This window comes from Melopsittacus undulatus, chromosome 18 (assembly GCF_012275295.1).
Source record: "Melopsittacus undulatus isolate bMelUnd1 chromosome 18, bMelUnd1.mat.Z, whole genome shotgun sequence".
Lineage (NCBI taxonomy): Eukaryota > Metazoa > Chordata > Aves > Psittaciformes > Psittaculidae > Melopsittacus > Melopsittacus undulatus.
In genome coordinates this window covers 4,602,230-4,625,103 of record NC_047544.1, presented here as the reverse complement: position 1 = coordinate 4,625,103, position 22,874 = coordinate 4,602,230, and the positions used below count along the sequence as shown (strand labels likewise).

General features: G+C 62.8%; 2 protein-coding genes across 2 annotated transcripts; both read left to right on the top strand.

The window, feature by feature from the left end:
* Positions 1-301: 301 nt before the first annotated feature.
* Positions 302-15,665, top strand: PPP3CC (protein phosphatase 3 catalytic subunit gamma). Its single transcript, XM_034070495.1, has 14 exons — positions 302-389; positions 3,812-4,009; positions 4,154-4,278; positions 6,459-6,570; positions 7,142-7,287; positions 7,400-7,539; positions 8,133-8,210; positions 8,280-8,374; positions 8,937-9,062; positions 9,313-9,390; positions 10,768-10,849; positions 11,232-11,329; positions 12,402-12,431; positions 13,609-15,665. The coding sequence occupies exons 1-14, from the start codon at positions 338-340 to the stop codon at positions 13,749-13,751; spliced, it is 1,503 nt and encodes a 500-aa protein (XP_033926386.1). The 5' UTR covers positions 302-337; the 3' UTR covers positions 13,752-15,665.
* Positions 15,666-18,129: 2,464 nt separating this feature from the next.
* Positions 18,130-22,654, top strand: SORBS3 (sorbin and SH3 domain containing 3). The gene is made up of 19 exons (XM_034070603.1): positions 18,130-18,287; positions 18,365-18,470; positions 18,615-18,838; positions 18,912-18,975; positions 19,163-19,268; positions 19,343-19,427; positions 19,506-19,547; positions 19,654-19,740; positions 19,995-20,041; positions 20,513-20,601; positions 20,672-20,742; positions 20,832-20,878; positions 20,970-21,084; positions 21,161-21,286; positions 21,436-21,634; positions 21,783-21,826; positions 21,913-21,980; positions 22,059-22,165; positions 22,247-22,654. The coding sequence occupies exons 1-19, from the start codon at positions 18,180-18,182 to the stop codon at positions 22,306-22,308; spliced, it is 1,797 nt and encodes a 598-aa protein (XP_033926494.1). The 5' UTR covers positions 18,130-18,179; the 3' UTR covers positions 22,309-22,654.
* Positions 22,655-22,874: the final 220 nt, after the last annotated feature.

Here is a 22,874-nt window from a genome sequence, read left to right as displayed (position 1 = left end):
TAATGGTGATGGTGATGATGGTGATTGATGGTGATGATGGTGATTGATGGTGATGGTGATGGTGTGGATGTGTCCGTGGCCGCCATGTTGCCGCTCCCGTCGCCTAGCAACACCCCCTTCCCCTCCAAGATGGCGGCAGGAAACAGCCGCTGTCGCTCCCACGTGACGCTCTGCGCGCGCGCTCCCCAGCCCCGTTCCCCCTCCCGTCCGCACGGGCTCCTGCGCAGGCGCAGCGCGCAGGGGGCGGGGCCGCGCAGGGGGCGGCGCCTGCGCAGTGGCGGCGGCGGCGGGGGGGGGCGGAGGCTCCGCCGCAGCGGGGCCTGCTCCGGAGCGAACCATGTCCGGGCGCGGGCAGGGGAGGCTGCCGACCACCGAGCGCATCGTCAAGGGTGAGGGGGGGAACGGGGGGGGCACCGGTTATGGGGCAGCGGTTGTGGGGCAGCGGTTATGGGGCAGCGGTTGGGGGGAACCGGTTGTGGGGGGAACGGTTGGGGGGCTGCTATGGACACCGGGGGGGAAACGGTTATGGGGCACCGGTTGGGGGGCACCGGTTGTGTGGCTGCTCTGGTACCGGGGTCCGTGTGTGGGGTGAGGGATGCGGCCCCCCCGGTTTGTGGTGCAGTGCATGGATGGGGGTGCAGTGACCCCCAGGGTGCAGGTGCAGTTTATGGATGGGGGTGCAGTGACCCCCGGTCTGTGGGTGCAGTGCATGGATGTGGGTGCAGTGACCCCCAGGCTGCAGGTGCAGTGCATGGATGGGGGTGCAGTGACCCCCGGTCTGCAGGTGCAGTACATGGATGGGGTACCGGGTGCTCCTCACGCTGCCTGCGCTGCCCCATGGAGCATCCCCAGGGCCCCGGTTCCATCCCCGTTACCGGAGCTGCATTACCGGGGCCTGCAGGAGCCGGTCTCGGCCCGGTCCCACGCTCCGGTGTCAATGACAGCGGCCCCGAGGAGCAGGGATGTCCGGGGAGCCCTGGGCCCCGATTCCAGAGCCTGGGAATCCCCTGGGATCCTGGTGCCGGCAGCGGCTCCCGGGGGAGCAGGGCAAGGAGTGCACGGATTCCCTGGGGCCGGTGGGGATGCCGGTGCTGCTGGTGCCAGTGCCGGTGCTGATGCCGGTGCCGGTGCTGCCGGTGCCGATGCTGGTGCCACCGGTGCATGCCGGGGGCAGGTGCTGACATTGACGGTAACGGATCCGTTCATCCCCAGGTTTGCTCCAGTGGATGTGGAGCTTTAACCACATTTAACCTCAATGTTCACAGCCCTCGGGAGCTGTTCCTGTAATTGGGTTCAGTGAGGACAGACCCAGCGCTCCCATGGGCTCCGGGTGTGCTTACACCTGACCCCATTGTGGGATGGATGCCTCCGGAGCCGGGTTTGGCAGCCGGGGGCTGGTGTTCCCTATGGCAGAGCTCGGAGCTGGGTTTGGCAGCCGGTGGCCGGTGTTCCCTATGGCAGGGCCTGGATCTGGGTGTCCCTCCAGCCCATCCCGGGATCCAGGATGTGATTCCAGCTCTGCTCTCATGGGCTGGGGAGATGCTGCAGAGCTGAGTGATCCTTGGGTCTGGGTGTGAGCATCAGCCCAGGGAGGCTTGGACTGAGGGATCCGGACCTGGGGATACCCAGTGTGCAGGGGGGGGGAGCAGAGCTTGGGCCTGGGCTTGCATGGATGTGATCCTGCTGCATCCCAGTGGGATGCTGGGCACCGGCAGCCGCAGCCCCATGGACCCAAACTGGGGCCTTGTGCCATGGGGTGGAGGTGGGAGCAGAGCTGAGGGTCTGGGAGCAGGATCTGCTCCAGGCCCTGCCTTGGGTTATCCCAGTGGGAAGGGGCTCAGGGTGTGTGTATGGATGTGACCCTGGTGTGATGGCAACGGGAGGGATGGTGCTGACCGGCTGCTTGGTGCTGAGCTCACCAGCACCTCCTGCAGTGTCCTGGGGCCAGATGAGCACCCAGGGAGGGCTCACCCTGTGCTCAAGCAGAGCTGCAGCACCCATGGAACCCAATCCCATGGGATTTGCCCTGCAGAGCTCCCCTGTGCTGGCTGCAGACACCTCAGCTCCAGTGGGAATGCTCCTGGAGTGCAGCTGATGCTGGAGCCTTGGCCTCCATCCCACTGGGAGCTGGAGAGTCTGTACTGGAGCAGGCACTGGTGTGAAACCGGCTGCAGAGGGAAGGAGGCCTCGGATACAGGGAACCTGTGTTTATACTGGTGCTGGCTGCAGGGAGGCCTTGGGGCAGCTCCAGGGCCTGAAGGGGCTGCAGGAAACCTGGAGAGGAGCTTGGGATATAAGGGACATAGGGACAGGCCAAGGGGAATGGCTTGAACCTGCCCGAGGGGAGACTGAGCTGAGCTCTGAGGCAGAAGCTGTTCCCTGTGAGGGTGCTGAGGCGCTGGCACAGGGTGCCCAGAGAAGCTGTGGCTGCCCCATCCCTGGCAGTGCTCAAGGCCAGGTTGGACACAGGGGCTTGGAGCAGCTGCTCCAGTGGAAGGGGTCCCTGCCTGGAACTGGAGGAGCTTTAAGGTCTCTTCCAGCGCAAACCAGGCTGGGATTCAATGGAATCCGGGCTCAGCACCATCACCACCCGCTCTGCTCCTGGGTTCCCTGCTCACTGTGCTTGGTTTGCAGCTCAAAGGGAGCACTGGGGGGGGGGGGTAAGAGCTATAACCGGAGGCAGAGGCTCAGGTGCCTGCTCTGGGCACCAGGAGGTGTGAATACCACCAGGGTCAAGACACGGCACTGGCACTTGGGAAGGCAGCTGGTGTCATGGAGCAGGCGCAGCTGCCCTGGCACAGGGAGCTCCGGGTGCACCCTGGGCTTGGGGTTCCTGCAGGGAGCTGGGTGCCTGGTGCTTGCCTGGCAGGAGGCTGCTCCATAGGAAGTAGGGCAGGATGCTGCTGCCTTAAAATAGCCGCGAGTGCCTGTGATGGAGGCAGCTCTTTAGGTAAATCCTGGGGTCTCAGTGGGGCAGAGCTGCCTGTGGAGCTAAAGATACTCCTGGAGACCTATATCTGTGCGGGCTCCTTCCTGCCCTGCTTTCCCAGGTGTTCCCTGGCAGCGGGTGTGGGAGCGGCTCCAGGGTAATGCCATTAGCCAGCATTAACCGGCAGGAGCGAGGAAGACATGAGCGTTATCCTCATGCAGGACCTGGCTCTGCAGGAGAGGATGGATGAGGAGAGGCTGCCTCCTGCAGCCCCCAGCTCCCCGTCCATCCCCTCCATCATCCCCTTCACTGGGGCACTGCTCAGCCCCAGCCTCATGCTCTGGCCCTGGTTCCCAGGCTGAGGAGCTGCTCTTTGCATCCAAAAGAGATCAGCTGCATTGCTGTGAGTCACTGTTATTGGGCCAGCACTGCCTCCTGCTCCATCCTGCACACACTGCTGTGGTGAATGGGGATGGTGAGGACAGGGGCTGCGTTTGCATGCCATGTGTTCCTGCTCTGGCTGGGTTAGAGCTGAGTGCACCACACATCCCAGCAGGAGATGGGGCTGAGCTGGTGCATCACCCGTGGGTGGGTTTGTTCCATGGGGCTGTGCTGGAGGTTCCATGTGCGCTGGTGTTGGAGGCCTGGGAGAGGCTCAGACCTCGGGATGCCCGGCACAGGTCAGTGCTGTGCCTGCCATAGGCTTCACAGGCATCAATCCCCTCATGCTGGGGAACAGGGTTTGGTGCAGGAGGTGAGGCCGCGGCGCTGACACTGTTCTCAGAGGGTTTGGTGTGGAGGTGAGGCCGTGGATGGGTGCTGCGGTCAGAGGGTTTGGTGTGGAGGTGAGGCCGCGGCGCTGACGCTCCCTTCCCTCCGCAGCGGTGCCGTTCCCCCCCACGCAGCGCCTCAGCCTCAAGGAGGTCTTCGAGGACGGGAGGCCGCGGCTGGACGTGCTCCGGAGCCACCTGGTGAAGGAGGGGCGGCTGGAGGAGGAGGCCGCGCTCAAGATCATCAACGACGGTGCCGCCATCCTGCGCCATGAGAAGACCATGATAGAGGTGGAGGCTCCTATCACAGGTGAGCGCCGGAGCCTCAGGTTCCCTGCTCTGCTGCCTCCAGCACCAGGCTATGGGAGTGGGTCCTGGGGGCTCTGCTGCTGTGCATGGGGCTCCTCGCTGCCCTCCCACCCCTCTAACCCTGGCCCTGCTCTCCCGTCCCCAGTGTGTGGTGACATCCACGGGCAGTTCTTTGACCTGATGAAGCTGTTTGAAGTGGGGGGATCCCCCAACAACACCCGCTACCTCTTCCTGGGGGACTACGTGGACAGAGGCTACTTCAGTATAGAGGTGAGGCCGGAGGTGCTCGCATGGAACTAACCCCAGGGGGTGGGACTGGATGAGCTCCAAGGTCCCTTCCAGCCCATTCCATGGTTGTCACGGCTGAGACTGGGTGGGTGAGCAGCTGGAAGAGGAGCTCTGGTCCTGTGGGATCAGCGTCACGGGGGCATTCCCGGTGGGAAGAGAGGCCTGGGACAGCAGAGGCTGTGCTGCTGTCGGAGAGGGAGGCTGCATGGCAGGAGCAGCAGAGCTGCTGGTGCTCAGGGGTTCTGCAGGGGGTTCTGCAGGGGGTTCTGCAGGGGGGGTCTGTAGGGGGTTCTGCAGGGGGTTCTGCAGGGGCTCTGGTGCTGCTGGCAGCTGGTGCCTGAGCATCCTGCCCCATCCCACACCGGGAGCGGGGCTGGATGCTGGAGCTGGGGCTGTGCTCTGGGGTCTCTGCTCTTCTGGTAACCCCTGGGGAGGAAGGGGAAGAGCAGACATGTGCTTGAGGGCATTGCCTTGTGCATGTACCTGGAAGAGGGATCAGCCTGGAGCCCAGCAGCTCTGGGTGCTTCCCTGTTAGAATCCTGCAGCTGGACCCTGTCTGCACTGCAGTGCATGGGGAAATGCTGCTCCCTTACCCTGCAGTCAGTGCTGGAGCCCTTGGAGCAGCTGCTCCAGTGGAGGGTCCTGCCCGTGCAGGGCTTGGAGCTGAGGAGCTTTGAGCTCCCTTCAACCCAACCCATCCCAAGGTTCCCTTCTCTGTTCTCTCCCTCATAACCCATCCACGTGCAGAGGGAAGAGCCATTGATCCCCCAGGTATCATGTGGGGGCTGCTCCAACTGTCACTGATGAAGCAGAACCTCCAAGGCTTCATTCTCCTCTTCCTATTGACGTGTGCTGGGAGCCATTCCCACCTGGATGTGCAGGGAGACAACAGCTTTGCTGCTGGCATTGGGTCACTGCAAGCAGAGTTAATGGTGTAAATGGGTGAATTTGCTTTATACATGAAGATATTTGTGTCAGTGCAGAGCTGGAGCAGCCTCAGCTGCAGAGATGTTCACGTCTGGGAACTGTGGGGCTGCTTCATCCCAGAGGCTCAGGTGGCTGCTTCCTGCAGCCCTCACCCGGTTCACTGGCAGTGACTCCCCCATTGCTGGCCCAGAAACACCACATTCAGGTGGCAAACAGGAGGCTGAAGCTTTAAATCATGACTGAGGACAGATGGGTTCGCTGGGAGCGTTTCTCCTGTGAGCAGATGCAATAGAACATGACTTTAAGCACAGCTTAAATTACCTGGTCCTGGCTTGTTCCCTCTGGAATTCAGGCTCTGCAGTCAAGGCTTTCCCAGCAGGGCTGGGTTCTGGGTTCAGCTCCTTGGGGATGTAGGGATCCCTGCACGTGGCTGGGATGACTCATGCAGAGCTCACCTCACAGCTTCAGTGTTTAAACATCCCATTTACTGTCTCTGTACTGGAAACTCCCCTTGGACAGGCTTGGCTTTGGTTATGGGGCTGTTCTGTGCCCCACAGCCGGTTCCAGATGTGTGCATCCCATCAGTGATGGGCTCAGGGTGAGGCTGGTGACAGACTCCCTGGCTCCCATTCTGCAGGGTGCTGGTTCTGTAGCCTCTCAGCCTACAGGGTAAGCTCTTCTTAGAGACTTTAATCCAGATCTTGGAGCTTGTGTCATTATGGGCTGTCCTTCCAGCACTCGCATCAACACGGGAGATGGGATAACGATGCTGAGGTAGCTGTCAGCTTGACAGGGTTTAATGCAGGGGGGGGCACACACGTTTTCCAGCCCTTCCCTCCTATCCTGGGAAACCAGCACAGGTATTCCTGGGCTCTGATTCCAGCAGGGTTCAGGCTGCTGTGGGCTCAGGTGCCCTGCTCACCGGGATGTGGGAACCCTCTGCAGGGCTGGGCTTGTCCTGTGCTGCACTCCAGTGAGCTCCAGCTCATTTGTCACTGCTCCAGCCCAGCCTAATATAGAGAAGTGCTCAGTGTGGCTTCCCCAGCACTGCGGTGGCTGGGACCGGATCTGCTGCCCCTTATGGAGCTGGGATCCTCTGTGGGTCCTGCTTTGGATTCACTTTGTTGGGTGTGTTCCCAGAGCAGCATCAGAGCCCTGGGCAGGGTTTGTCTCATGCATCTTCTTGTCTCATGCATCTCCTTGTCTCATGCATCTCCTTCCTGTCTCCCTTGCAGTGTGTGCTCTACTTATGGAGTTTAAAGATCAACCACCCCAAAACGCTGTTCCTCCTCCGAGGGAACCACGAGTGCAGGCACCTCACAGAATACTTCACCTTTAAGCAGGAATGTGAGTATGGAGCAATGGAGGCAGCACTGAACTGTGTTCAGTGTGGTTTTGTGCTGCTCTGATGCTGTTGCTGAGCTCTGGAGCTGGAGAACCCATCCTGCCTTTTCCCCTGCACACACAGACCTGGTTCAGGCTCTGCTGTAGAACCCCCAGTACATGTCCTGTAATGGTCGGGGTGGCCTTTGGGTTCCAAAGAGTGAGTGTGGCAGGAGGAAGTGTGAGCACAGCTCATGCTGAGGCGGCTGCATCCCTCCCTGGCTCCAGCCCCAGCAGCAGTTACTGCCAAGGGATGTTCAGCTCCAGCTTGTGCAGCTGGGACCGGTGACTGCAACTGGGACCAGTGACTGCAACTGGGAGCAAGTCAGGGATTCCTTCCTCAGTGTCTGCAGGAGGGAGGGTCCTTCCCTTTGGTTGAGTTAAGGATCATTTCCTGCAGCATTTCCGTGCTCTGGAAAGCAGTGCTGGTGATGGGCTGGGAATGAGCCCCCTGCCCAGTGTCTTACAGTAACCCCAGTGCAGGTGTACGTGAGCACATGAATTCAGCTCTTCCCTCTTCTCCCCATCTCTCCAGGTCGAATCAAGTACTCGGAGCGGGTGTACGATGCGTGTATGGATACGTTTGACTGTCTTCCTCTTGCTGCCCTCTTAAACCAGCAGTTCCTGTGTGTCCATGGAGGTCTGTCCCCCGAAATCACATGTCTGGATGACATTAGGAAAGTAAGTACCTCTGTGGGTTTCCCATGGTGGATGCTGTGGGTCACGGCTGCCTCGGGGCCGGTGCCCGTGGGGTGCAGGGCAGCACTGTCCTGATGCCCAATGCGTTCTCCAGTTAGACAGGTTCAAGGAGCCTCCAGCCTTCGGTCCCATGTGTGACCTGCTCTGGTCTGACCCATCCGAGGACTATGGCAATGAGAAGACACTGGAGCATTTTGCCCATAACACTGTCCGAGGCTGCTCCTACTTCTACAGGTGAGCCCTGGGGGTGCCTTGGGATGGAAGGGACCTCAGAGGCTGTTCAGCTCCAGCCTCCTGCCCTGGGCTCCTGAGGGTGCTCGGAGGGACCAGAGCTTTCCTTCTGCCCTCACACTGAGGGCTATGAGATGAATTGCCACCCAGCACACACTGCAGCCTGCCTGGCTCTGACACAGCCTTCACTTGGCTCTGATGCACAGATCCCTGTTTGTTTGCTCTCCTCCTGGGATATTGAGCTCTTTGGATGATGTTGCTTTATGAAGTTGTGCTGTCGGGCAGCAGAGATGCTGCTGGAGCTGGCAGGGAGCCTCTGGAGTGGTTGTCAGGCATTGGATGGTACCAGGAGCTCTAGGAAATCATCGTTTCCTGTCTAAAAGAGAAGTGTTTCTGCTGACAGAGCACTTGAGGAGGGAGGGTTTGGCACCAGGGGTCTGGTTAACAGAGTGCTTTGCAATTCAGTGTTCATGGGGTAATACCCAGTGCCCTGGCCTGGGGATGCTGCGGATGCTGTGGATGCTGCGGATGCAGGACCGCTGCCATGCACTGTGTGTGCTCAGTACCCTGCTCTGAGCTCTGTTTCTGTGTTGCAGTTACCCTGCAGTGTGTGAGTTCCTGCAGAACAACAGTTTGCTGTCAGTTATCCGAGCTCACGAGGCGCAGGATGCAGGGTGAGTGCCATGGCCGGGAGCTGAGCCTGCACACTGTGCTCCAGCCTTCACACCTGGCCTGTCTTCCAGGTACCGGATGTACAGGAAGAGCCAGACAACCGGCTTCCCGTCCTTGATCACCATCTTCTCTGCACCAAACTACCTGGATGTCTATAACAACAAGGGTAAGGCTGCCAGCGCTGGCCAGGCCTGCTCAGAGCCCTCTCCTTGTTCCCTTGCCTTGCCCATCTGCCCTCAGTTGTGTTCTTGTGCATGGAATGAATGGGAAGCAGCTCCTGTGCTGGCCTGATGGCAGCAGGGGAGCTGGAAGTGGATGCTCCTGCTCCCAGGCTCAGTGTGTTACTGTGGCAATCAGCTGCCGAGTTCCCAAGCCTGGAACAAAGCTTCCATCCCCATCCTGTGCCAGCTGAGTGCTGCGGGTGAGAGGAGCTGCTGCTATGGGCAAGCTTTAACTTGTACTGGTGCCCTTCAAGTGTGATGGGAGCTTCCCTCAGCTGGGGGTATCTTACCCTTCAGTTTGGATCTTGCCTTTGTGCTCATTGCTTCTGCTCTGCCCACACGTGAACAGCTTTGTTGCTGTGAGCTTCAGTATCACCAGTGTCAGTGAAGGAGCAGAATAGGTGAACTCTAACCCTCTCACTGTGGAGAGCTCTTTGGGTCTCGCTGCTGATGGGGTTTCATTAGTGCTGGTGGTGCCACAGATGCTGTTGTTCTCCTCTCTCCTAGCTGCTGTACTGAAGTATGAAAACAACGTCATGAACATCAGGCAGTTCAACTGCTCCCCTCACCCCTACTGGCTCCCCAACTTCATGGATGTCTTCACATGGTCCTTGCCTTTTGTAGGGGAAAAGGGTAAGAGAGATTTGGATTTCCCAGTGGCTGTCAGCAGTAAAACCTGCCCCACAGGCTGTGAACTGTGTAACTCCTTCATACCAAACAGCCTGGTTCAAGAGAGCTGCACGTTACTGGGTGAAGCCCTGGTGGGAATCATTGTTGAGACCGGTTTTAGGAAGGTTTTAGCAGGAAAAGACCTTGCAAGCATCCCTTGTGCAGCTCCTCTAGAACACCCCTCTGCCCTCTAACCCTGTCTGTGTCCTTGCAGTCACCGAGATGCTGGTGAACATCCTCAACATCTGCTCCGATGATGAGCTCATCTCGGACGGGGATGAGACATTGGAAGGTAAAAACCACTCCTAACAGAGCCGGTGATGGGGGGGATGAAGGTGTTGGTGCTGCTCACTGGGCTAGGAGCTGCCTGCCCCCCCAGGCTCTCCTGTTCCTTATGGCCAACCCCAGTGTGGGTTTGGGTAGGAAACGTTCCTGTTCAGTCCCAGCAATGGGATCACATTCCCTGTGTCAGACGCTTCCTGCAGCTCCTCTCACTGTGCTTCCTGCTTCCCAAGTGTTTGCTTCTCCCCCAACCCAGCATCTCTGCACCAGGATACCCCCAATGCTCTCCTCTGTTGCAGTGACCTCTGCAGAGCGGCTTCTCCTGCCCCCCCATAGGAAGCAGAAAGTGGCTCTGGGGCCTGGTGTTAAGCTCTGCATGGGAAGGGACAGAGCAGTTGTTGAGCTGGAGTCTCTGTTGGGGGTGACTCGAGGACAGGAGGTGCTGCCCTAGAGGCAGCTCCGGCACGGATGTGGGGCCAGGAGCGTGCGCCCACCCCACAGCTGAGCCTTTAACCTTCTCCCATTGCACTTCATTTGGTTTCTGTGTCCTTCCTCCTCCCATGCAAATTGAATTTGTTTCTTCTATCTCTGTCTTCATCTCCTTGTTTCTGGTGTCTCCTCTCCCTGAAGATCACCACATTTCAAGCTATCCCAAAGGTACCCGGCTACAGTTTGCTACCAGCTGACCTTTCACTGCCTGTGCCACAGACTCCTCGGAGTGGATTGGAATAGCTGATAGTTGGGCAGCCTCTTATCCCCTTCAGTGTTAACATGAGCTCGTGTGGTCCTAACCCCTCCAGGAACCCCACAAACAGGCTCCCGTTTGACCTGACTTTGGGATGCAGCCACTTAGTGCATGGCTGAGCCCTCGGTGCATGTGAGGCCTCCGGTGCAGCTTGTCCTGCCCTCCGTGTCCTGTGAGGGTCTCAGCCGAGAGGAGATGTGTTCATCCCCTTCCTCACCCAGGCTCCTGTGTTTTCAGCTCTCCTCCATGCTGCTGTGGTGCTGGTGTGGGCAGGGGGCTCACAGCCCTCCCGGTGCTGGTGTGGGCAGGGGGCTCACAGCCCTCCCGGTGCTGGTGTGGGCAGGGGGCTCACAGCCCTCCCGGTGCTGGTGTGGGCAGGGGGCTCACAGCCCTCCCGGTGCTGGTGTGGGCAGGGGGGTCACAGCCCTCCCGGTGCTGGTGTGAGCCCCTTGGTGCCGGCTCTCCTCTCTCTGCAGGCTCTGTGCCCTCCTCACCACCATCCTCTCAGCACCCTTCAGAGTGTGGCTGTGACTCCATAACCCATGAGCTCCTTCCCTGCAGGCAGGCGGGTGCTGCAGTGACCTGAGCTGTGCTGGGAAGCAGGAAACCCTTATGTGTGCTGGTGTCTGTTGTCTCCCTCAGGTGGGACAACCGTCCGGAAGGAGATCATCCGGAACAAGATCAGAGCCATTGGGAAGATGGCTCGTGTCTTCTCGGTGCTTCGGTAAGGAGGCAGCTGCAGAGGGCTGAGGTTCAGCTGGGCTCCGGGTACCAGAGGCTGTGGGTCTGGGTACTGGGGCTGTGGGTCCTGCTGGGGACAAGCCTCCTGTGGGCAGGGGTTGGCACTGGGGGAGCTTTCAGGTCCCTTCCAGCCCAGCCCATTCCATGATGATTGGGTGTATTTGACCCTTTCAGGATGTATTTTCTGTGCTGTGGCTGATGCATCACAGCTCAGTAAGCACAGGCCCCATATGTATGAGGCTGGGGTTGTGCTTGGTGCCCAGCAGATCAGACGTGCACAGGGCAGACCCCCCTGCTCAGCACCAGCATGGAGCTGGGTGAGCCTGGCTTAACCTCTAACCGGTTCTATTGCCTCTTCCTTGCAGGGAGGAGAGCGAGAGCGTGCTGACCCTCAAGGGCCTGACTCCCACAGGGACACTGCCCCTGGGGGTGCTCTCGGGGGGCAGGCAGACCCTACAGACCGGTGAGTATGAGCCACCCTCCCCTCTGCACCCAGTGCTGCCCCTCAGCTGCCCCAGAACTAGTCAGTCAGGTCCCAGCATCCTTTGGGGACACGGAGCTGGTTGAGGCCCACGGGAGGAAGGGCTCAGAGGCAGGAAATAGCAGGTTGTAGGTGGGGATGTGAGAGCCTTCCAAGGTGTCCCCATATACCCTCGAGGGGAGGAACGACACCAGCACCCTGCCTAGAGCATGTGGCTGCTTTGGCGTATGTCTGCAAGAAGCTTTGTGCCTTATTTCCCTTCTGCCCTCCCTCAGCAGCAGTGCTGTGCCCTGGTGGGTGCTGAGCGTGGTGCTGAGTGTGTGCTGGAGCTCGTGCTGGAGCTTGTGCTGGAGCTCGTGCTGGAACTCACAGGGCAGGAGGTTGGCAGCTGGGCAGGGAATGAGTTATCCCAACACGTGTGCCCATAGGGAATCCTGGAGCCCAGAGCCTGAGCCCTTCCCTGCTGCTGGCCTGGAGCCTGGCTGCTCACCAGACTGGTGCCTGCTGCCAGCACCTGTGGGCTCTGGTGGGACTGGGGCTTGTTGCCACGGGAAAGGGGAGAATCCCTCAGTGTGCCTAAAGGAAGGGTTTGGGATGAGGGATGTAGGGACAGGCCAAGGGGAATGGCTTGAACCTGCCCGAGGGGAGACTGAGTTGAGCTCTGAGGCAGAAGCTGTTCCCTGTGTGGGTGCTGAGGCGCTGGCACAGGGTGCCCAGAGCAGCTGTGGTAGGTGTGTACATGCAGATGGAGCCCCATTGTCCTCCCCATGGGATACCCCCCCCGACCCCCGGTGCATGCAGCCCCATCCATCCTCTGCTCCTCTCCATGGGAGTCCTGCCCAGCACAGGGAGGGAAGGAGACCCCTGTGCCCCTGCTCACCCCAGGAGCCCCTTACCCCTTCCTCTCCAGCTCCTGTCCCCTTCCCCCCTTGCGGGTTGGTTCGGATGGGTCGTGTCCCAGGGCTGGGGGCTGTGGGCTCTATGTGCCCATGGGGGTCACTCACTTCACGGGGTTCAGTCCTCATTTTCATGCCCCTGTTCTTCTGTCTTGCAGCCACAGTGGAAGCGGTGGAGGCTCGGGAAGGTATGGCTAGAACCAGCCGAGAGGCTCAGCTCATCTGTGTGTCTGTGCTCCCTAAGAGGTTCCCAGCTCAGGGAAGCTCCTTCACTCTTGCATCACCAGGAGGGGGAGGCTGGCCCCGGACAGGCAGCAGGATGTGACCCTGCCTTGGCTCTGGTCTGCTGGAGCCTTCCTGAGACTGTTCCTTAGTGTGGTCCCTGCATTTGGGGAGCACTGAGGCCTCAATGACAGAGTTGGGGCTCTGCAGATCTGGTCCCGGGTGCCCCATGGCTGAGTCCATCCCTGGAGACTCGAGGTGGGAAGCAGAGGCTTGCAGGGCTCTGCTGTGGTCTTTGCCTATGCACAGCTGGGATTGAGGTGGTCCTGTCATGGAGAAGCAGTTTCCTCCCTGTAGCTGATGTAGAAATGAGGTCTGGGAGGTTCTCTCCTTGATGCCTCCATTCAGCCCCTGATGAATGGGGCTGTACATCAGCTGAGAGCTTTGATTACCAGGGGAGGGTTGGTTGTAAAGCAGCCAACTCATTGTAAAGGACTTGGCCCAAAGCCCTTCCTGCTGTAATGCAAAGAAGGTCAGTGTTGGGTCCATACCAACACTGCAGGGTCATGTCCTCAGCCCTGCAGTGATGAGCAGGGTCCTGCCCGGGTGCCCCTGGTCATGCAAGAAGTGTGTTTGCTCCTGAGCTGTTCCCCTCTCCTGGTGTGTGTGTGTGTGTGTTGGAGCCTTGTGGGGCTGTCTCTGGTGTTGGGTTTGCCTTTTCAGTGCTGTGGTTTTCAGCTTCGGGAGTTGCCTGAGGTGTTGGTGTCTGGGACACGGAGCACGAGTCTGGGCTTGGGTTACACTGAGCTCTGTTAAACCATCCGGGTGCCCCAGAGCTGTGCCTGCCCCATCCATGGCACTGTCCAACAGGGGCTTGGAGCAGCTGCTCCAGGGGAAGGGGTTGGAGCTGGAGGAGCTTCAGGCTCCCTTCACCCAAACCAGGCTGGGATTGTGTCCCATGCACATGGGTGCCCATGGACAAACCCCATCCAAGCCCATGTGTGTGCATCACCGAGGGCCTGGCCCCGGTGTGTGCCCGGTGCTGGTGTGTGCCTGGTGCTGGTGTGTGCCTGGTGCTGATGTGTGCCCAGCCCCATGCCCGCAGTGCCACACACACGCTCAGGCCGCTCTCCTCTCCCGCAGCCATCAGAGGCTTCTCGCCGCAGCACCGGATCCGCAGCTTCGAGGAGGCTCGAGGGCTGGACCGCATCAACGAGCGGATGCCCCCGCGCCGCGAGCACGACGGCTCCACCAACGCTGCCGACAGGGGCAGGAAGGGGCAGTGACCGACATGGATTCTATTTATTTATTGGCATTGGGGGGAGGAGGGTGTTCAGTGGGGGCAGCTGCAGCCCAGCCGCATCCTGCACCACATCCCGCTCCGGCTGCATCCCAACCCAGCCACATCCCATCCCGGCCGCATCCTGCTCCAGCCACATCCCATCCCGGCTGCATCCCTGTGTCACCAGGTGGCTGTTTTGTAAGTCCTTTCTCTGTTATTTATGTTCCATGTCCAATCCCAACCCATGTCCTGCACCAGCTGCTGCTGCCTGCCCGGAGCCGTGTGCCATGCAGGGGGCTCCGGCGGCCTCGCCTCCAGGACGGGGTTGGGTTCCTTGGGCCTCTCCTTCCCCACCTCCTTGTTCCCAGTTTGCTGTTGTTTGCTCCTTGGCCTCCCTGCGTCTGCTGCTTTGGCAACGGCCTCGGTGGCGCAGCTGGCCGGGATCCATCCCTCTGCCAAGGTGACACACACATAGCCGGGATTAGCTCGAGGGCCTTGCACCAATCACAGCCCCTTTCCCTTCGGTAGCCCTGGCACAGCCCCAGGCAGGATGTGTAACCTCTGAGTAAGAGCAGGGAGCGGGTGGGAGGCTCTGCCCTGGGTGCAGGAATCCATCGGGAATCACTCGGGAATTACCTCCATCCTCAGGGATCTGCAGGGTCTGGTGTTGAAGGAACAGGGGGTGATTGAGAGCTGTGGGTAGCAATGGAACCAGCACCACATCCTGCAGAGCCCCTGACCCATTCCCTTGTGCCCAGCTCTGGAGTCAGCCCTTGTTGCTCAGGAGCTGTGCCCATGGTGCCCATGGTGCTCTCGGCTAAGCCAACATCCGCTCCTGGCATCCCACATGTGTTGTGGGGACATCTTTCACCTCCTGTGGCCACTTGGGCTTCTCCAGCCGCCGGTTACTGTGTGAGACCCAAAGGCGCAGTGGGCACATGGGCTTATCCTGGATGCAGAGGGGGTTTCCCAGCTTGTGATGGAGCTGAGGGCAGGATGAGGGATGGTGCTGCCTGTTCCCATAGGGATGGGGCCTGGCCGGGGGCAGGCGGCTCTGCTGCAGAGCCCCAGGGTTAGGGCAGGTAGGAATGGATGTGGATGTGGATGCAGGAGGAGCAGCTCCCGTGGTGCAGAGCAGGAGGGAGGTGTCTGTGCAGTGTTCAGGTTTGAAGCTTGGATCTGTTGAGCAAAGTCTCGTTCTTTACATTAAACTGCCCTGAGGTGAGAGTTCCAAAGGGATTCTGTGGGTTCCTGTCCTGTTCCTCCCCTCCATTCTCATCCCATGCCGGAGCCCAGGCAGCCGCTTGCAGCCCCTGCTTCACCTCCCCTGTCCCCTGTGCTTGCCCCTGGCTCCAGATCCTGCTTCCCCTTCCCTGCTTCCCTTGGTGCCCTGGAGAGCGGCAGCTCTGCAGGGAGCTTTGGGACCCCATGGATGTGGGGCTGGGTGCTGGGAGCAGGGACTGGGAGCAGGGACTGGGCTCTCCCCTTCCAGAGACGAAGCTGGGGCTGGGGCTTTGGCTTTGCCCCATTCCAGGCTCTGGCTGGATAACACTGGGAGCCATGGAGCGCCTGGGATGTGTGGATGCTGTACCCAGTCCTGACCCCCCTTCCCTTGGCTGCAGTTGCTGAGGGGTGAGGAGCAGCACTGGGGGCTCATGGGCAGTCATTCCCCCCTGGATTAACTCATCCCTTTAACCCTCCCAATGGGAAACCCCATCCCCTCCTCACCGGGTCGGGCGATGGAGACTTTGGCTCCCTCATCCCCCCCAGACCCTCCTCCTGCCCCCCCAGGAGCTCCCATCCCTGTATCCCACCGGAGCTCGGGAGCAGGAGCAGGTCCATGGGGGCAGTGGGGTCCTGGGGGGGTTGGCCGTGGTTCTTGCATGTTCTAGAGGTGCATGTAAAGGGGAGCAGCAATGGGGGGGGATGGACGGGGGGGGGTCTCCTGTTCTGGGGTGGGTTTGGTGCCCGGAGCCCCATTGGCCGGGGCTGGAGCTGCCTCCGTTTCCTTCGGTTGTTTTATGGAATTCCGTCGGGTTTGGGGTTTTTGGGGTTTTTTGGTTGTTTTTGGTTTTGTTTTTTTTAGTTCTGTTTAAAAGAGGACAAAAAAGCCCAAACCAACCCAAAAAGTGCAGAACTGTCCTCACTGGCTGCGGTTTCAGCCCAAGCCCTGCTCTGTGCCCGGGGGGAGGGGCAGAGGCTTCCCCGAGGGCAAAACGGGGCGAAAAAGGAGAAAAAGAGTTCAACCTTGTCTCGGCTCCGCTGTGGTTATTATGGGATGGGACTGGGGGGGGGGCTGAGGCCGCCTCTGGGGAGCCCCCGTCCGCTGCCCCCTGCGAGCCCAGGGATGCGCTGGGATGAAGGAGCCTGGAGCTGCTCCAGCTCCAACCCCTTCCACTGGAGCAGCTGCTCCAAGCCCCTGTGTCCAACCTGGCCTTGAGCACTGCCAGGGATGGGGCAGCCACAGCTTCTCTGGGCACCCTGTGCCAGCGCCTCAGCACCCTCACAGGGAACAGCTTCTGCCTCAGAGCTCATCCCGATCAGGTTCAGGCCGTTCCCGTGTCCGGTGCCCTCAGCTCCCAGCCTGGCTCCATAGCAGAGCCGCTCCCGGGGCAGGGATGCTCCAACCCCCGTTCCCTGCGGGCTCCGGCCGCGCTGGCAGCGCCAACAGGAAACGCTCCCGAACGCTCCCGAACGCCCTTTGTTGGCCCCGGCGTTAACCATTGACCGGGAGCGGAGGGAGCTGCGGCACCGCTGAGGTGAGGGGGGGTCCCGGTGCTGTGGGGCGGAGGGGTCCTGGGGGCTCCGCACCCTGGAGGGCAGCGCTGTGGGGCTGAGCCCTGCCCCTCTGCGCCCCACATCCCGTGGCCGTCGGGGTCCCCATGGCCAGGAGGGCACCGAGGGGCGGCCGCTGCCGACGGCACCGATGGGGACAGCGGCCTGAGCTCACGTGGGGCTGTGGGGCAGGGCCTGCTCGGGGCTGGCAGCACTTGTGGGGCGGAGGAGGAAGGGGGTGAGTGCGGGGGGGGTCCCGGAGCCTGCACCCCATGGAACAGAGGGGATGGGGGGGGGGGGTCCCGGAGCCCGCACCCCATAGGACACAGGGGATGGGGGGGGGGGGGGGGTCCCGGAGCCTGCACCCCATAGGACACAGGGGATGGGGGGGGGGGTGGTGCCGGTGCCTCCTTGCCCCCCCCCCGCCTCGGGAGCGCGCACGGGCGTGGGACGGGTTCAGCCCCTTGGCCCCGAGCCCTGGATCGCGGCCCTGGAAACTCTGAATGGGCCTGGACGGCTCCGGAGGGGGGAGAGCCGCGGACGGGACCCTGCGGGAACAGCGCCGGGGGGGCTGAGGGGGGACCCCCCCCCCTCCCTCCCTCCCGTTCCCGTTCCCGTTCTCCTTCCCCGTTCCCCGTTCCTGTTCCAGTTCCCCTCCTCCTCCTCCTCCTCCTCCTCCTTCCCCACTCTCCGCTCCCCCATTCCCTCCGCAGCTCCCTCGGCTCCGTCCCGCTGAGCCCCCCGCGAACCGCCGCTGCCCCCCCCGGCAGGTACGTGATGGGAAAGGGACCGACGGGGCCCCCATGGACCAGGCTCGGGGGGCGCAGGATGGGGCTGAGCCCCACGGGCTGCGGGATGGGGGCGGCGGATCCTGGGGTGCCCGTAGGGGGGTTGGAGGCTGCGGCCGCTGCCTGTGCCGGGTGCTCATTGCCGGTAATTGGTGCTGATATCGCTAATTACAGCCCCGGCTGCGGAGGGAGCTGAGGGTCCTCAGTGGGGCCAGAGCATCAGCGAGAGGGGATGGGGGCAGAGCAGGGGCAGGGGTGTCCCCGGGGCGCTCATCCCACAGCGGCCTCAGGAGCCGCGGTTCCCATCCCGCATTCCCATCCCCATTCCCATCCCTCATTCCCATCCCCATTCCCATCCCTCATTCCCATCCCTCATTCCCATCCCTCATTCCCATCCCCATTCCCATCCCTCATTCCCATCCCTCATTCCCATCCCTCATTCCCATCCCCATTCCCATCCCTCATTCCCATCCCTCATTCCCATCCCCATTCCCATCCCGCATTCCCATCGCGCTTCCCTCGGCCCCCTCCCGCTCCCTGTTTGCGCTGCAGGGCGGGGACACAGCCGGGATCTCATGGGCCTCGGCCCTGGCGGCTGTCCCGGAGCTGCCACACGTGCCTGGGAGGGAGGGCAGCAGCATCACGGGATGGGAATGGGATGGGGATGGGATGAGGATGGGATGAGGTTGGGATGGGGATGGGATGGGGATGGGATGAGTGGTGAGGGTCCTGCCCATCACTGTCCCGCACTGGTTGTCCCCCGGGGGGGCTGGATCCATCCCTGCTGTGGAGCCAGTGCTCTGGCTGTGGCCATGGACACTGGATGGGACCCACAGTGAGCGCAGCCACATTCCCACAGGACACAGGTCATGTCAGGGCAGCTCCCGGCCCCTGGTGCCAGCCGGGATCAGGGCACTGAGGACACCCCCGGCTCACACCCCACACAGTGTGTGCCCCCCCAGTGCTCTGCAGTGCGGGTGAGTGGGGACCTGCGTCACCCCCATCCCTTTGCCCCATGTGCTCCCCCTGCACCAGCCCCTTCCTTGTGCTGCAGGTTCCCGTCATCCATCACCATGGCTCCAACACCCTCACCTTCGACTTCCACCCCCCGGAGGCCTCTGGGGCCGCTGGGCACGGCCGGGGCCCCCCCAGGAGCTCAGGTACCACCATGAGCATCCCCATCCATCCCTGAGCATCCCCATGCATCCCTGTGGTGATGGCACAGGGCAAGGGCTCCCCCTCATCCCCCTCATCCCCCTCATCCCCCTCATCCCCCTCATCCCCCTCATCCCCATCACCCCCAGTGAGTGACTGGTACCAGACCTGGCCGGCCAAGGAGGGGAGGATGCGCAGCCCCCCAGCACCCGCTGGCCCCACACCCGGCCCCATTGCTGCCCCCCCCGGCCCCCGGCCCCCCGGCTGGTCGGCAACATGGAGCAAGGACAGCAGGAGACGGGAGCGGCGCTGGGTCAAGTACGACGGCATCGGGCCGGTGGATGAGACCGGGATGCCCATAGCCTCGCGCTCGGTGAGCGGGGGGCACAGAGCTGGGGGTACCCCCCCCCCCCCCGGCACCCCCTGACCCCCACTGTGCCCCACAGAGCGTGGACCAGCCCCGGGACTGGTACCGCAGCATGTTCCGGCAGATGCACTGCAGGCTGCCTGGTGAGGAGCCATGGAAGGGGCTGGGATGAGGGAGCTTAGAGCTCATCCAGTTCCAATGGCAGGGACCCTTCCATGGAGCAGCTGCTCCAACCCCTGTGTCCAACCTGGCCTTGAGCACTGCCAGGGATGGGGCAGCCACAGCTTCTCTGGGCACCCTGTGCCATGCTCACCTCCTCCATCCCCACAGAGCCCGAATGGGACCCTCATCCTTACCCCATGGGTAAGCTCAGCTCCTCGCTGCCTCCGTCCCCCCCAGCGCCTCGCAGGAATCCGGCTCTGCCCAACGGGGACTGGTGAGTGCAGCTCAGTGCCCAGTGCTGCCCATGGGTGCAGGGCTCTGGGGCTGAGCCCCTCCTGCCTCCCACAGGCCCCCCTGGGGTGTCCCTGGTGCCACCACAGAGCCCGGCAGCATCTTTGACTACGAGCCAGGGAGCTCCTCGATGCCGGAGCAGGTAGGGATGCTCTGCCCTGGGGATGCTGCTGGGAGCCATGGTGTGCACCAAACCTCACCAGATCCTCACCCCTTCCAGCCCCCGGCAGCGGTGCCACCAACGCGAGCTCGTCCCATTGAGGTAAGCTGGGGACCAAGGGGTTGGCAGTGGGGTCCTGGTACCTGTGCCATGGGTTGGGGGTGCGGGCAGAGCCACCCTCGCCTGGTGCAGCCCCATCCTGCCCTAGGTGCTGCTGGAGCAGGAGCTGGAGCAGCTCAGTGTGGAGCTGGACAAGGACATGAGGGCCATGGAGACGCGATGGGAACCCTGTCAGGTATCTCTGCTTCATCCCTCCTGTGCTCCATGGCCTTGATGGGACGTGGAATGGGGATGGGATCTCCATCCAGCTGTGCGTGCAGATGTGGGCAGGGCTGGAGCTGTGCACAGCTGGATGCAGGCAGGGGTGGATGCGGGTACCTCTGCCCGGTACCCCCCGGCCGTGCCCGCGGGGCTCTGGCCCCTCCCGTCCGTCCCCTGCTCCGGTCCCTCCGTTCCCGTTCTCCGGATCCTCACCCCCTGTTCCCGCAGAGCTCAGCACCGGACCCCGCCCCCCGCGGCCCCGCTCGGACCCCCCCGTGAGTGCCCCGGGACCGGGGGGGGGCTGGGGGGGGGGCGGGGCCGTGGGGGGGGGTTGGGTCCGCACGGGGGGGGGTCCCGGCGCCGCAGCGGCTGCGCTGGATGGGACGGGGCGGGCGGGGCCGGGACACAGAGTCCCGGGGCTCGGAGCGGGAGGGGCCCGGGGGGGGGGGGGGGGGGGGGGGGATCGGGAAGCGGAAGGGAAGCGAATCCCGGAGGGATCCGGGCTGGGATTGGGGCTTGGGGCAGGGCTGGGATCGGGTCAGGAGCGGGTCGGGATCCGGTTGGGATCGGGTCTGGAGCCGCCGCCGGAGGAGCCCTCGGGTCCCTCCCGTCCCGATCCTCGGCCCCGTTCTCCCCCCGCGGCCGCTGCGCTCCGGGCGCGGTTCCCGTTTCCCGGCTCCTCCCGTCCGGGATGAGGCGGGGCCGGAATTCCCGGAGCTCCGGGGCCTGAGCCGCTGTCCCCGCAGGACCCTCCGGTCCCGGCTGCGGATCCCGGGCACGGAGCGGAGCCCTCCGGGGCTGGGCAGTGACCGGAGCCAAGCAGCCCCCGGCAGAGGTGAGCCCCCCCCCCCCCCCCCCAGGGCCGTGGGGTCCCCATGGACCCGGCTCTGACACCCCCGTTCCAGACCCCCCGAGGCCCCAGACCCTGCCCCGCATGGGGGACCCTGCAGAGCCCGGCAGGAGGGAGGAGAGGAAGGTGAGGCCGGGATGGTCCCATCCCAGATGGGGGTGGGGATGGTGGAGATGGGGGAGCCCCCCCTGACCCTACTGCTCCCCCCTCCTCAGATGAGAGCCGCTCGCCTCAAGTTTGACTTCCAAGCGGAGTCCCCCAAGTAAGTGATGCTGCAGCTGCAGTGGATGGGTCCAGGGGTGTCCCCGGGATGCTGGGGATGAGCCCCCATCCCTGAGCGCTGCCGCCCGCAGGGAGCTGACGCTGCAGAAGGGAGACATTGTCTACATCCATAAGGAGGTGGACAGGAACTGGCTGGAGGGGGAGCACCACGGCCGTGTGGGCATCTTCCCCTCCAACTACGTAGAGGTGAGCCCATGAGGATGGAGATGGAGCAGCCGCACTGGGGCACCCGGTGCTGACCCTGACCCTGGTGCTCCCCCAGATCCTGCCCTCCACGGAGGTTCCCAAGCCCATCAAGGCTCCAACCATCCAAGTGCTGGAGTACGGGGAGGCCCTGGCGCTCTACAGCTTCCGAGGGGAGCTGCCCGTGGAGCTGTCGTTCCGCAAGGTACCAGAGCATCAACCACATCCCCATCCCTGTGCCCTGCCCGAGGAGCTGGGGCTGCCCCATCCCTGCAGTGCCCAGGGCCAGGTTGGACACAGGGGATGGATGAGCTCTAAGCTCCCATCCCATCCATGGCTCTATCCCGTTGCCAGGGTGAGCACGTGTGCCTGGCGCGGCGCGTGGACCACAACTGGTACGAGGGTCGCATCTCCGGCACCAGCCGCCAGGGCATCTTCCCTGCCACCTACGTGCAGGTGCTGAAGGAGCCGAGGGTCAGATCCAGCTCCGAGGACGTCCCCGTCGCCAGCCCCCGGCCCCTCACTGCCTCCCCAGCCCCACAGCGCTCCCCCGGCCCCCCCCCTGCCCCCCGGCTCCCCTCGAGCATCCTCCCCATCATCCCCCCGACACCTCTGCTCTGCCTTCCCCCCATCCCCAAAGCTGCCCCATAGCAGTGCCCCAACCCCCTCCCTGGCCCCCCGCAGCCCCCCCCACCCCGCAGCCCCCCCCCAGCAGCCGTGGTGCCCATCCGGTGCCCCCGAGCAGGTGAGTGATGCCCCAGCACCGCACCCAGCACCGGTGGGGCTGTGGGTGCTGTGCTGTGACCAGCACCCATCCTGTCCCCATTGCAGCGCGCAGCCCCCGGCGCCCGCCCCGAGCCCGCCCCGTCCTACAACGGCTCCGACATCCAATGGACACCGTGAGTGGGGCCGGGAGCGGGCACCGCATCCCCATGTGCCCCTGGGGGTGGCACTCGGGGCCTCGCTCTGTGTCCCAGGTACCGCGCGCTCTACCAGTACCGGCCCCAGAACGCGGATGAGCTGGAGCTGCTGGAGGGAGACCGCGTGGATGTGATGCAGCAGTGCGATGACGGCTGGTTCGTGGGTGCGTGGCACTGCCATGGGCACCGGGATGCTTCACCCCCTGTGCTCCATCACCCTCTCCCTTTGCCTCCATCCCCCCCAGGTGTGTCCCGGAGGACGCAGAAGTTTGGCACTTTTCCCGGGAATTACGTGGCTCTGGTGTGATCCGGACACTGGGATGAGGATTCCGTCCATGCTGCTCCCTGCACGTCCCCTCCGTGCCCCCCAATGGGGACAACACCTCCAGCTCCCGCCTGCCCCTATGGGGCAGCTCTAACAAGGACCCCTCCCTCCACTGGGGGGTCCTGCAGTCCAGTGCCTTAACCAGACCCCTCCTCGGTGCCTGTGTCCCTCCATCCGGGGATGACTGTACCTCCTGCAGTGCCAGGGGCATCCTTGCCGGTGCCGGGGCCTGACCATGACGGCTGTGACCTGAGGTGTTGGTCCAGGGCCGTGCACCCGGGTGTTGTGGTTGCTTCTTGTCCATCATTAAAGCTCAGCTCAACCCAGGGCTCAGCCTGGTGGGGACAGCATGGGGCAGTGCCCATGGGATGTGTGGGGCAGGAGCCCACAGGAGGGTGCATGGGGCAGTGGGGCTGCACGTTGGGGGGTGGTGGCCCCCGTGGGGTTGTGATGCTGCATGGAAGTGATGCTGTGGGGGCACAGGGATGGGCAGGACAATGTGGGGCTGCAGCGGTGCCTGTGGGGCTGCATCCGCACACGTGGGGCCC

What these genes read in the sequence shown, in the direction of transcription:
- PPP3CC (XM_034070495.1), top strand. Translation starts at nt 338, where the DNA reads ATGTCCGGGCGCGGGCAGGGGAGGCTGCCGACCACCGAGCGCATCGTC. An exon ending in CACCGAGCGCATCGTCAAGG is followed by an intron (nt 390 to 3,811) that starts GTGAGGGGGGGA and finishes TTCCCTCCGCAG; the next exon opens with CGGTGCCGTTCCCCCCCACG. An exon ending in GGTGGAGGCTCCTATCACAG is followed by an intron (nt 4,010 to 4,153) that starts GTGAGCGCCGGA and finishes TCCCGTCCCCAG; the next exon opens with TGTGTGGTGACATCCACGGG.
- SORBS3 (XM_034070603.1), top strand. Translation starts at nt 18,180, where the DNA reads ATGTCAGGGCAGCTCCCGGCCCCTGGTGCCAGCCGGGATCAGGGCACT. An exon ending in GGCCCCGCTCGGACCCCCCC is followed by an intron (nt 20,042 to 20,512) that starts GTGAGTGCCCCG and finishes CTGTCCCCGCAG; the next exon opens with GACCCTCCGGTCCCGGCTGC. An exon ending in AGCCCCACAGCGCTCCCCCG is followed by an intron (nt 21,635 to 21,782) that starts GCCCCCCCCCTG and finishes CCCACCCCGCAG; the next exon opens with CCCCCCCCCAGCAGCCGTGG.